Raw genomic sequence first — 12,043 nt, 5'->3', positions numbered from 1 at the left:
CCAGACCTACCTAATATAAGTGAAGCAACCGTCACCTTCTGCATGTTCGACTGTTACATACACACGCACTGAATGGATTTGGTCCAGGTTCTATGTGTGTAGCATGTTCTCAGTCCACTGAAACAAAGTGTCCTAAACTATTTCAGTGTTTGTGTTTGTTTGCTATAGAAGACATTGTTTAAACTTAGTCCTCAGTCCACGCTGAAATGCATCTCTGTCAAACACTGCACTCTTCAACACACAGCAAACACATGCATGTTGCAGTTTATTTAGTTTTTTTCACCATTGCTCCCTTTCCTTTCTCTCCTTTGAGTTCAGGGGTGCACAAATTGGTTGTCCACACGCCCAGGACAACCAAAATATGTTGCGGGCAACCATTCTTTGTCAAACAGTTGCCCGATGGGCAACCAAGAAAATCAAAATAAGTAAAATGAAAAACAAAACTTCACGACACTCAGACAGTCACGGGCAATTCAAAAGTATCGAAAGTGATAACTTGACTGACAGACGATATAAATATTCACCCTAACGCTGCCATCCACTCAGCGTCCACCGTGCATGATTTTGACGAGATCAATGCAGACTGATACGTTTCAGAATGGTGGTTAATTAGCAAAGGGCACAAGACATGTGAAAGGCCACAAACTACACCAACAACCATCCAGTTCTGAGTTAAAAATTTGGCTAAGCTATTTTCTATCTTCCGATGTGAACAATCGGTTACATAATGTATCCGACACCTAACATATAATAATAATACCAAATATTAACAGGGATCTCGCGACTGGTAACGAGAAGCGGTGTCATCAAGAATTCAGCATAACAAAGTTTGCTTATTTTAATAATCACAGTTATTAATTTTAACGGCAACATGTATGAAAGAAAAGTCTGAAAAATCTGTAGGGTGTTATTTTAACTTTGTAAAGTCTTTGAGCCAAAGTAATAAAAACAGACCAAAATTGCGTATCAGTTTAATACACATGCTAGTTCAGGGCCAAAGACAAGTAGGCTAGGGCCGGGTTCAGTCAGACAGGGCAAAACAAAAACGTCCGCTAAACTGGTTTATGCACTTCACATTAAACCCAATGTCCACGTCAGGAACCAATCACATAGTTCGCGAACGTTAAGAAAACGTTCGTTGGCTGTTCTCAGTGTGCATATAGGTCACGCTTGCCAGTCAGCGGAGACTGTTGCATGTGTCAAAAGACATTGTTGCGGACTTTAAAAAAACAAAACACCACCAAATAGTTGTTTACATCAAGGAATACTTAATTGCTGTTTCGTTTGTTTATTTCCGTTGTCTTTGTTAATTTCACACTCAAGCATTTTGCGATCGCAGGAAAGGAACATGCAGTATTTATACAAATTGCGGTTAAACTTACACTGAATACAATTAGTTAAAAATAATCATGATATTTGTTAGATAAAATATTATATAAATTTGTTGACTGTGAGGTGACATCTCAAAAGTTAGCTACATTTTAAAAAGACCGTAAAGTTGAATTCATTATCTTTTTAATCAAAACCTTTTGACGTAAATGGATAGTTGTCATAACGTGATGTCAGCATTCTTAGGCTATGTATTTTACAAGCTGAAATCAACAACAAGCATTTAACACGACGCAGAAATCAACAAAATGGCGCAAATTACGAAATTGTTGGGGTGTGGAATAGATGGGTTACTTTAAAATACAATTAAAAGCAGTTCAAACCAAAATAAAGATTGCTATTTTACAGAAATAATGAAAAAAGAAGAAGAGTACTGGCTCTCAGATTTTTATTAATGCCATAGGCCTTAGAATTTGGGGGGTGTTTGCAGAGGGCATTGGCTTCCAACTCTGCATATCTCCCCTCACCCACTGAAAAATCAAAGTAATATATTAACTGCCCCTACCCCCATTGCTGTCTGATTTTGATCGGGGATAATTTTGTTATTCAGATGTATATAATTGTACATAATTAGCTGAAAAAGATGCATTTTCATATTCATATATAAATACTCTATTCAGTACTACACAAAACAATTTTGGCTGAAACATTTTCATTATGGGAAATAAAAAATCCCATTTGGCAATTTTTGGGCTACAGGTATTTTTAATCCTGAATGAGCCCTGAGTTCATCAAAGTATTATGACTGTGACAGCCAAAGCGAGATCGAACCACCTCTGTGGATCCATTCAGCTGATTGTTTTTTTTTCGTTCCAACCAGTGCACAACAACTGGACAAAGGCTGTGGTATGTGCCTTCCTGTCTGTGGAAAAGTGCATATAAAAGATCCCTTGCTGCATTAGGAAAAATGTACCGGGTTTCCTCTGATGACTACAAGTCAGAATTACCAAATGTTTGACATCCAATAGCCGATGATTAATTAATCAATGGGCTCCAGTGGTGTCGTTAAAGAAAAGAAACTTTTTTCAGCCTAAGCGAAGATAAGCTGTAGATAAATAATGTTAAAAAATAAATAAAACGAAACTGATAAGTAATGATAATAATAAAAACATTTTGGATTTCAGTTTCATTTTAATGACAGTTCAAAATTAAATTCGTAAAACTTTTTATGAAATATGTGGACAACCAAGAGATGATGTTGGGCAACCAAACTTCAGCTACTGGTTGCCCACCGGGCAACTATCACAATTTCACATTTGTGCACCCCTGGAGTTCACCTCATTTCTTCCCGATCTGGCAGCGTTTCCAATCTGGCAGCGTTTCCAATCTGGCAGCGTCTCCTATCTGGCAGCGTCTCCTATCTTTCAACTTCTTTCACTGTCCACCTCCACATCCCAGTCCTTGCAGTTGCCTGAAAACCTGAGACTTTTTTTTATTCTAATGTTTGCATAATCATTTACTCTTCATTTTTTTTTTTTTTCTTTGTTACTCAAGTAAAAGAGAAAGGTTTTAACTGTTGTTTTGCATTCTCATTCCTGAAAATCGATTTCTTCCAAAGATAATGATGAATTTCATTTGAACTGTGCTTACAAATTCATGTCAGAAAATATCTATTATAGTTTACCTACTTTGTAAAAGGTAAAAGACCAAGAACATCTTGTTTTCAGTAATCTTTTGTCTTATTTTCTCTTCCCCGTCGGTGGACCCATTGGGCTATTTCTTGTTCCAGCCAGTGCTCCACAACTGGTGTAACAAAGACCGTGGTATGTACTATCCTGTCTGTGGGATGGTGCATATAAAAGATCCCTTGCTGCTAATCGAAAAGAGTAACACATGAAGGGGTGACCGCGGGTTTCCTCCCTCAATATCTGTGTGGTCCTTAACCATATGTCCGACACCATATAACCATAAATAAAATATGTTGAGTCCGTCATTAAATAAAACATTTCCTTCCTTTTTCACTCTTCATTGTTTGGTATTAATGTAAGTTTATGGCTCACTGTTTTAACAGTGTATGAAGTAACAATCCATCTGTTTGGTCATCCTTCCATCATGGTTCGGTTGTTTTCTACTCATCCATTTTGTTATCCATCTATCCCATTCATCTATTAATCAGTTATGTCAGTTCTTTGCAAGTTTTTCTTCAGATGATATATTTTATATATAAAGTCTTGGTAATGATTTTTGTCAGTGTTTTGATGAATTTAGTCCAAGACTTAAGTTACCACTGTAATCTGGTTATATATAAATGAGAAACTGCAATAACTTTATTAAACTTGAGAGTTAAATAAGATATTTCCATTGGCAATGAACCTGTCTAATCTTTAAGAATTGGTTGTAGAATTTATAAGTTATGTGCATTGTATTATTGTGTTACATACAGTTTAAGCAGTTGTAAAATTATAGTGGTACATTGTATTACAAAAAAAAATCATAATACATTGATAAATTGCACACCCCACCCACCCACCACCCACCCACCACCCCCCATGGAGTTGGCCTTTGCGATGCACTTGGAGTGAATAGTTTATATTGTTAACTTTGTTTTTCTCAATAGGTTTCCATGTAACTTTGTGATACCTGTGCTTGTTTGTGTTTTCGTTTGAGCCACCCAATAGCCAGTATATTTTTTGTGTTGAGGCGTCGTTAAACATTTATTCATTGAGCTACATCATACATGTATACTGGAAATATATATTGATATCTGGCTTAATTGGGTTGAATTGTCTCCTTTTTATCATCTTTAGTTCTGAATTATAACTTCATATTGTTACCTTTTAAAAAAAATAAAAAAAAATAGACTGTTATAAAAACAGTATGTAATATACAAAATATATAACGGGTATCTTTAATTACACTATTCATAATCTTCTCACCACATTGTAATGTTTCTATTTTTTATTGTATAGCCAGAATTAAAAACAAAATCATGTATATCTGTTATCTACATGTATGTTAAAAACGGAGGTAATTCTTGTAAATCAGCCAAATGGTAGCGAATCTCTTTTGATCTAGTAGAATACACAGTATTGTTGAAAGATAACCATGGAAAGTGTTAGCTTACCTGAAGTGTTTTTTTTCACTAGATTAGTTCATACTAAAAATATGACTTCTAAAGACATGTGGTTGCTAAGTAAAGGTGATTGGTTTGATAGGTTTGACTGTTTATGTGTGACCATTTTTAAATTAGTGATGGTTTATTCACATCACATTTAAAGTACCATGATGTTTGATGGAAACTGTGATGGTGTATTGTATATAGTTAAGATATCAGTGTCAGTTGGTTTATCTATAACAGTAATATTTTACTGCATGCTGTTTTATTGTTCATCTTAAGCCTGGTTTACATAAAATATGTAACAGATCATCGCAGATCAGTAACAGTTTCTATGGCAACATAGTCACAGATTATCTGTGTAGGATCTTCGGCAGATAGGGAAAGTTTAAATGTATGGAACATGATATCTGCATTTGATCTGCGACCATCTGTGCCAACCTGCAACAGTGTACAGATTTTGTGTGAACTAGGCTTTATTGTTTACTGTTAGAATGGGGAACTTCTCCCTGCATCAGCAAAGCATTACTGCATTATGACTTGTTAAATAACATGATCACACATACATGTCTGTGTAGACAGTGGTAACACCACCAACAAAACAAATCTGTGCATGGGCTACGTTCGTGTGGATCATTGGTTACCGCATGGTTTACTGCCACGCCCACTAATAACCTGTGAATGAGAAATGGATATGAGTTGTCAAATGTGTTGTGTCATCAGATTCAGCATTAGGATCTTCTAATGTGGGTGGGTGGGGGAACTGACATGCATAATGTTTGTGTTCAGTGATGTCGATGAACAAGACTCCCATCTTATACAGAAACAAAATTAATTAATTGATTGAAAATAGGTGCCAGGAGCCAATTTCAGAAAACATTGTAAGTTTAGGTTTGCAACCAGCAGTTCAGTCATATGGTACACATGTTTAGCATCTATTTACAGAAAATTGCATCATTACACAAAATGAAGCATTTTAAGGACGAAAGAAAATTAAATATGTGTTCTTAAACTATATTTGTTGTACTATTAATAGTAATAATAATTGTGGTTTAGTAATAGATTTACATTTACATGCAAAACTAGTCTTATGATGTGTTTTTTCAAATTGGACCCTGGGCCTCTGCTAAAATTTGCACCTGGTTACTAAGGCAATACCACTCCATGGCATGAACAAAGTCAACCTGGATAAATATTTATTGATTATTGTTGTTATTATTCTTATTATTCTTATTTATATTTTTGATAAAGTATCATCAGATTCAAATGGTCTTGGACAAAATTAAATGTAGCAAAATTAAACATTATTTCAGATTTATTTTTGGTGAATGAGAGTTTGAAGTCTCTAGCTCTTGTTCCAGAGGTACATACCTTTTTCTGTTTTACATAAAATTATTTTAGATGTATTACAGACTTCAGGACAGTCTGAATAACATAGATTTACCAAAATTGATATTTAAGCAAGACGTTTTGATATTTTGAATTGTAAAGCAAGCTCTAATAGTTGAAACTATTTTGTCTAATAACTAGTACATTGTGTGTGGTTGATTAAATCTGTTATTGGAGTGTTGGTGTGTAGCCCTGAGTAACTAACTTGTGTGTGTGTGGTATGACAGGGTAAGAAGCTGATGGCCCAGTACTCCCAGCAGACTCTGAAGAAGAGTGTCGACATGAAGTCCAAGCTGGAGGACGCCATCTTGGGCACGGGCAGTGCTCGGTCCGACATGATGAGGCGGAGAGGGACGGCGTCCAGCCTAGCAGGTTTATACACACCACCTTCTCATTCTTCTCTTGATCTTCCATCAGTGTTCATTGCACTTTACCAGTCAATATTTTATTTTACCCGTCAATATTTTAATATCCCAGTATGAAATATTCAACAGTTACATAATACGTGGGAAAGGGTATGGGTGGTTCTGGGATATATCTTTATTCAAAGCATTAAGCAGAGGTTAAAAAGTGTCTCAATTTTACATCATGTAATTATAGACTGGTCACCAGTGAAGAAGAAAAGAAGCTATATATTACACATGTAATGATACCATCCATACAATATCATAGTACCAGGTTGATGAAAACCCCCCAAAACACAAACACCCCTCCCCCTCCCCCCAAAAAAACACCCAAACAAAAATAAAATAAATAAAGCAGCTTGTCTCGTGAACATGTTTTTGTCTCATACACCTAAGCATCTGTTAAAGATACCATCACAAATATTATGATCCATATGCTAACTTGTAAGCAAACAAATATTTTGTTTCATCTGAAAATTTATCTTGTACCAGTTGTCAGCAAGTGTGGATGAATAACTAGCTTTGATTACATATATACGTCATGTGTTGTCTGTTACAAATACTGATTAGATGAGTCTTTTTGCTGTCTATGTCTCACAGGAGATCACACTCCACCGCTCGTTGCCCCTGAAGGGGGAGGCTCCAGACTGCGCTGGCGTAAAGATCAGCTACAGTGGAGACATTCTTTGGAGATACATGACAGGTAATCTTTATTTCTGTATGCGAAACTGTCTATTTAACATCACAGTGTGCTATGCTTAGTGTACATTTTAAATGTATACATGACAGGTAATCTTTATTTCTGTATGAGAAACTGTCTATTTAACATCCAGTGTGCTATGCTTAGTGTACATTTTAAATGTATACATGACAGGTAATCTTTATTTCTGTATGTGAAACTGTCTATTTAACATCACAGTGTGCTATGCTTAGTGTACATTTTAAATGTATATATATGACAGGTAATCTTTATTTCTAAATCTTAGATTATTATTTTTTTAATGTATATTTACGACGTGATTTGTGCAGAATGAAAATAGAATTATATTTGTAACATCTAGAATCACTAATGCACGTATTGTAGATTGGAGAATGTGATATTAATAGATTAAAAATTAGATTAAAAATTAAAATCTGTGTCATACATGTATGTAATAATGTGTGGGTCCACTAAAATGAATGAAAGTAACTTTTTAAATAAAACTTCTAGCTAATCATGGATATTTGAAACAAGTTGTATTTTTGCCCAATGTACTTCAAAGCTGGAAGCAGTGTTCGAAATAAGCACTTGTCTGTTTGTCCTGACAAGTGAAAATCTGCTCGGACAAGCAAAATGTACAATGGTTGTCTAGTGGACAAGTAGAAATTTTCAATGCAGTTTAATAATGAGCAATCAAAAATACTGTCCTTGTACTTGAATAAAACAAAACATTTATTTGGACAAGTGAAAATATTGCCGGACAAGTTGATTTCTCAATGTACTCGTCTGGTGGACAAGTGAAAATATTGCCGGACAAGTCGATTTCTCAATGTACTCGTCTGGTGGACAAATGAAAAATTCTGCTTATTTCTATCGCTGGGAAGGGGAGATAACCACTGTTTGATTTAAATTTCATGGCAATAAGGCTGTATGAAATTAGCTCTTTTTTTTTCTAACCAGTATAGATTATACTAGTTTATTATTTCATGTGTTATGTAGTTAGATATGAGATGTATCTGGCTCTGTTATAGTTGTTACAAATTTAATAACAATAACAAGCATAATAACCCGCAAGCAACATCTCCGCCTTGTTAACATTGTAACCTAGATTGGTAAATACAGAAGTTAGTTATTTTATACAAATTATTACTTCCACTCAGAATAATTTCTTTCACTCATATTTTATTTCAGTAAAATTTCAAAGAAATTATTAATATTTTTTAAATTAATATTAATATTGTATCATTCCGTCAAGAAAGGTAACTCTATTTGTTGTCTCTACAGGGTTGTCCCCCTTCGTGCCAGGTAAGGCATCCTGGTTGAAGCCTCGTATACTCCCAGTTAGTTAGCTTGGTTCAGGGCAACGAGGTTTTGTTATACTAAACTTTTGTTACCATGGTTTAATTTCACCCATGTTATTTTTTATGTTGACCCATTTCCATTAAATTACCCAGAATCCTCATTTAAACTTTTCTTTTTTTATATTGTTTTGTATGACCTCAACCCATTTCTCAAGTATCTCAAATTCCTTAATTAAACTGTTATTTTTATTTAAAAAAATTCTGGAATCTTGAATAAATGTGATGTCATGACAAACTGCATTAATATTATTTGTAACCAAAATATTTGTTTCTTAATATTATGAGATAAAAAGAAAAAATAAGTTTGAAAATATATTACAAGTCAAAATTTATATTGGAGATGATATTTTGAAACATGCTAATTTTATATAAACAACAAAAAAGGGTTTCACTTTGTTTTAACTAGTTCAAAATCAGAGTTTATTGGTGTGTTGGTCATGTACTATAAGTACTTAAGGAAATTATCTTGTTCTTATTTCCATGTTTTGTGCTGTTGTGTGGATTTTTTTTTAAAGTATATTTATTAATCATCATGGTTTATTAAACTTAACATAACATCATACTACACAAACCATCTACTTGTTGAAATTTGTAATTAATTGTGCATTTTGAAAAGTTGTGTTCAGGCATCGAAATATGCATAGTGTGTGATAACCCTTGTGTTGGATACCATAAAATACAGACCGGGCAGTCTACAGGTTATGACATATTGATCAAGTTTATAATTTTCATTATTATTACTATAAAATTGCTTCATAAACAGACTGAAACTTTGTTAATCATTCATGTATGTGTAGGCCTTATTTTATACTGGCTCAACACCCAACTGATCAAGCTTCAGCGGTGGTGTTTTTTGTTTAAAAGATTTTGTGGAGTACAAAGTACTTTATTGACATGTGATAAGCTCGTGGAAACCTTAACGACCATTGTCAGCTTATTTCGATGCCTGTTTATTGTCTGTTCACTGTTGTACTTTGTGCTGAATGTTTGCAAAAAATTACATACTCTGACATTACGTCCTAGACAGTTAACAATAACTGTGTTTCAGACAGGTTATCGCCACTGATGTTCCACTATTATGATTAATAGCAGACAGGTTAAGTCAGAATATCGTAATGTTGGTTTATTACCTGTAACTGATGTTCAGACAGGTTAAGTCAGAATATCGTAATGTTGGTTTATTACCTGTAACTGATGTTCAGACAGGTTAAGTCAGAATATCGTAATGTTGGTTTATTACCTGTAACTGATGTTCAGACAGGTTAAGTCAGAATATCGTGATGTTGGTTTATTACCTGTAACTGATGACACATTAAACAAACATTCCTTCCCTTTTTTCTTTTCTTAATCCTTAAAAAATAAAATAAAATAATAAAAATGTATCGCTATTTAAAGAATGTTAACTTAGTGCATTTTCAGGAATATTATTTTTTACCGTCCCTCTTTGTTTATGGTCATTCAGAGTAGAATCACATCAGAAAATATCCCCAGGATACCTTCTGATAATCCTGTATCCCTCTTTGATTTTTATTTATTGTTAGAATAGAGCAGTTAGACAGTCAACATGTCAAAATGTAGAGTTGCTATTTGAACATTCTTAGATCCTGTAGCTAGAGTCCACTTCATTATGTTGGTGAATGACACAAAATAAAAGAGTAAGCCTTTTTGTTCTATGCGGTAAAAGTAGACCATTAGATGGATGGGAAGAAACAAAGTCCAGACACCCTTTCTCTATGGTTTCAGATAGATCACATTTAGTTTTTATCTGTTAATAAAATTTTCTTATTAAAACATTTGCTTTGTTATTGATAAAATAGTTAATTTTGTTTGTGTTTTGCATATTTTGTTTTTATAAGTTTGCTACTTGTTTAATTCAGCTTGGTTATTGGTAATACAAAGATTATTTCTAGAATATTTGTATAAAGTCTTTTTTGTATGTTATGAATAAATGTTGTTTTATTTTTTGAGGTTGTAGACAATACACATTGTCAAATTTGTTCTGCAGTATTAAGTAGAAGTACAGCTGTGGAATTGATTTTTATAATCGTATATCATAAGATATTTAGTATGTGGTATTGCCTTGTGTTGTATCACTGTATTGCATTATATTGCAGTGATTTTCTAATTATGTCACAAATTTGTTAAAATTTCTCTAGAACTCTTGTCTTGAACACATGGAATTTTGTATTCATGTGTTGATGGCGTCCTGTGCTTGTAATGTGTTCCTGTGTGGAAATACTGTAGCTGTCAGGATGTTGTTTATAACTGTAGTGCTCTAGACGCGTTCTGTTTTGTTTGTGTTTCAGTACGAAGCCGCGAGACGTCGATTCTGATGCCCACGTAGAAGGCAGTCTGGCAGCCGAAGTGAGCGTCATATCTCTGGACATTCTCGAAATCATAGTTCAGGTAACAATGTAGACAAGAGTTTAGTCCTGCTTTTGTACATCTTACTTAGCTGTTATCTTCCAGCCACCAACACTCCGTTTTCAACAGAGCTCATATATTTCAGATGTTCTGGCGATTTTTAATACTAACATGAGCATGAATCATTTTTAATTTGTAACTGTGGTGTTTTTTGACTATGGAGTTTTTTGACACTTTAATTTCAATAACTCCACCGTCATTTATCTCAAGAGTGGACAGTCATCAGTTTTAATCAGTCTGTCACCGTGATGCTATCGGAACTTTGTGCAGTAGTCATTGATTTGCTTATTAAATTACTTGTTTGTTTTTGTTGTTGATTAGATGATGCAGATTGTGGTAAGCTGGTGAGTAATATATGCCTCCTGTGTTCACGTGTGCGTTGTGTGTCTCCAGATTGCCCAGTCGTATGAGATGATGATATATATCTGTGTTCTGTGTCTCCAGATTGCCCAGTCGTCCGAGATGATGATATATGTCTGTGTTAACGTGTGTGTTGTGTGTCTCCAGATTGCCCAGTCGTCCGAGATGATGATACATGTCTGTGTTAACGTGTGTGTTGTGTGTCTCCAGATTGCCAAGTCGTCCGAGATGATGATATATGTCTGTGTTAACGTGCGTGTTGTGTGTCTCCAGATTGCCCAGTCGTCCGAGATGATGATACATGTCTGTGTTAACGTGTGTGTTGTGTGTCTCCAGATTGCCAAGTCGTCCGAGATGATGATATATGTCTGTGTTAACGTGTGTGTTGTGTGTCTCCAGATTGCCAAGTCGTCCGAGATGATGATACATGTCTGTGTTAACGTGTGTGTTGTGTGTCTCCAGATTGCCCAGTCATCCGAGATGATGATACATGTCTGTATTAACGTGCGTGCTGTGTGTCTCCAGATTGCCCAGTCATCCGAGATGATGAGTCCTCTGCTCGGCAGTGCGTTGAGGGTTTTGCTGCACATGCTCGGCCTCAACCAGAGTGTACTGGTCCTCCAGAATATGTTCGCCATCCAGAGAGCGCTAGTCACCAAAGTACGTATACACCTATACACACAGTAGATTACCAACAGGATGTTATATTTGTCTCTTTACTACATGGTACTATCCAGAGAGCGCTAGTCACCAAGGTACGTATACACGTATACACACAATAGATTACCAACAGGACGTTATATTTGTCTCTTTACTACATGGTACTATCCAGAGAGCGCTAGTCACCAAGGTACGTATACACACAATAGATTACCAACAGGACGTTATATTTGTCTCTTTACTACATGGTACTATCCAGAGAGCGCTAGTCACCAAGGTACGTATACACGTATACACACAA

At 35.1% G+C, this 12,043-nt stretch overlaps 1 protein-coding gene across 5 annotated transcripts in view; it reads left to right on the top strand.

Moving 5' to 3' along the window:
- The window catches only part of LOC121375683 (dedicator of cytokinesis protein 7-like), an 80,018-nt gene that overhangs the window by 41,085 nt on the left and 26,890 nt on the right, over nt 1-12,043 (top strand). For 3 of the 5 annotated variants that reach the window (XM_041503258.1, XM_041503260.1, XM_041503257.1), the window contains 5 exons: nt 6,061-6,205; nt 6,838-6,940; nt 8,222-8,242; nt 10,605-10,704; nt 11,608-11,742. In XM_041503258.1, the coding sequence (XP_041359192.1) occupies nt 6,061-6,205; nt 6,838-6,940; nt 8,222-8,242; nt 10,605-10,704; nt 11,608-11,742 (504 nt within the window). The remainder of the gene's footprint in view (nt 1-6,060; nt 6,206-6,837; nt 6,941-8,221; nt 8,243-10,604; nt 10,705-11,607; nt 11,743-12,043) is intronic. The other 2 variants (XM_041503261.1, XM_041503259.1) reach the window with 1 other exon arrangement.

The sequence above is a fragment of the Gigantopelta aegis genome, chromosome 6 (genome assembly GCF_016097555.1).
Source record: "Gigantopelta aegis isolate Gae_Host chromosome 6, Gae_host_genome, whole genome shotgun sequence".
Taxonomy (NCBI): Eukaryota; Metazoa; Mollusca; class Gastropoda; order Neomphalida; family Peltospiridae; genus Gigantopelta; species Gigantopelta aegis.
This window is presented reverse-complemented; position numbering and strand designations above follow the sequence as displayed.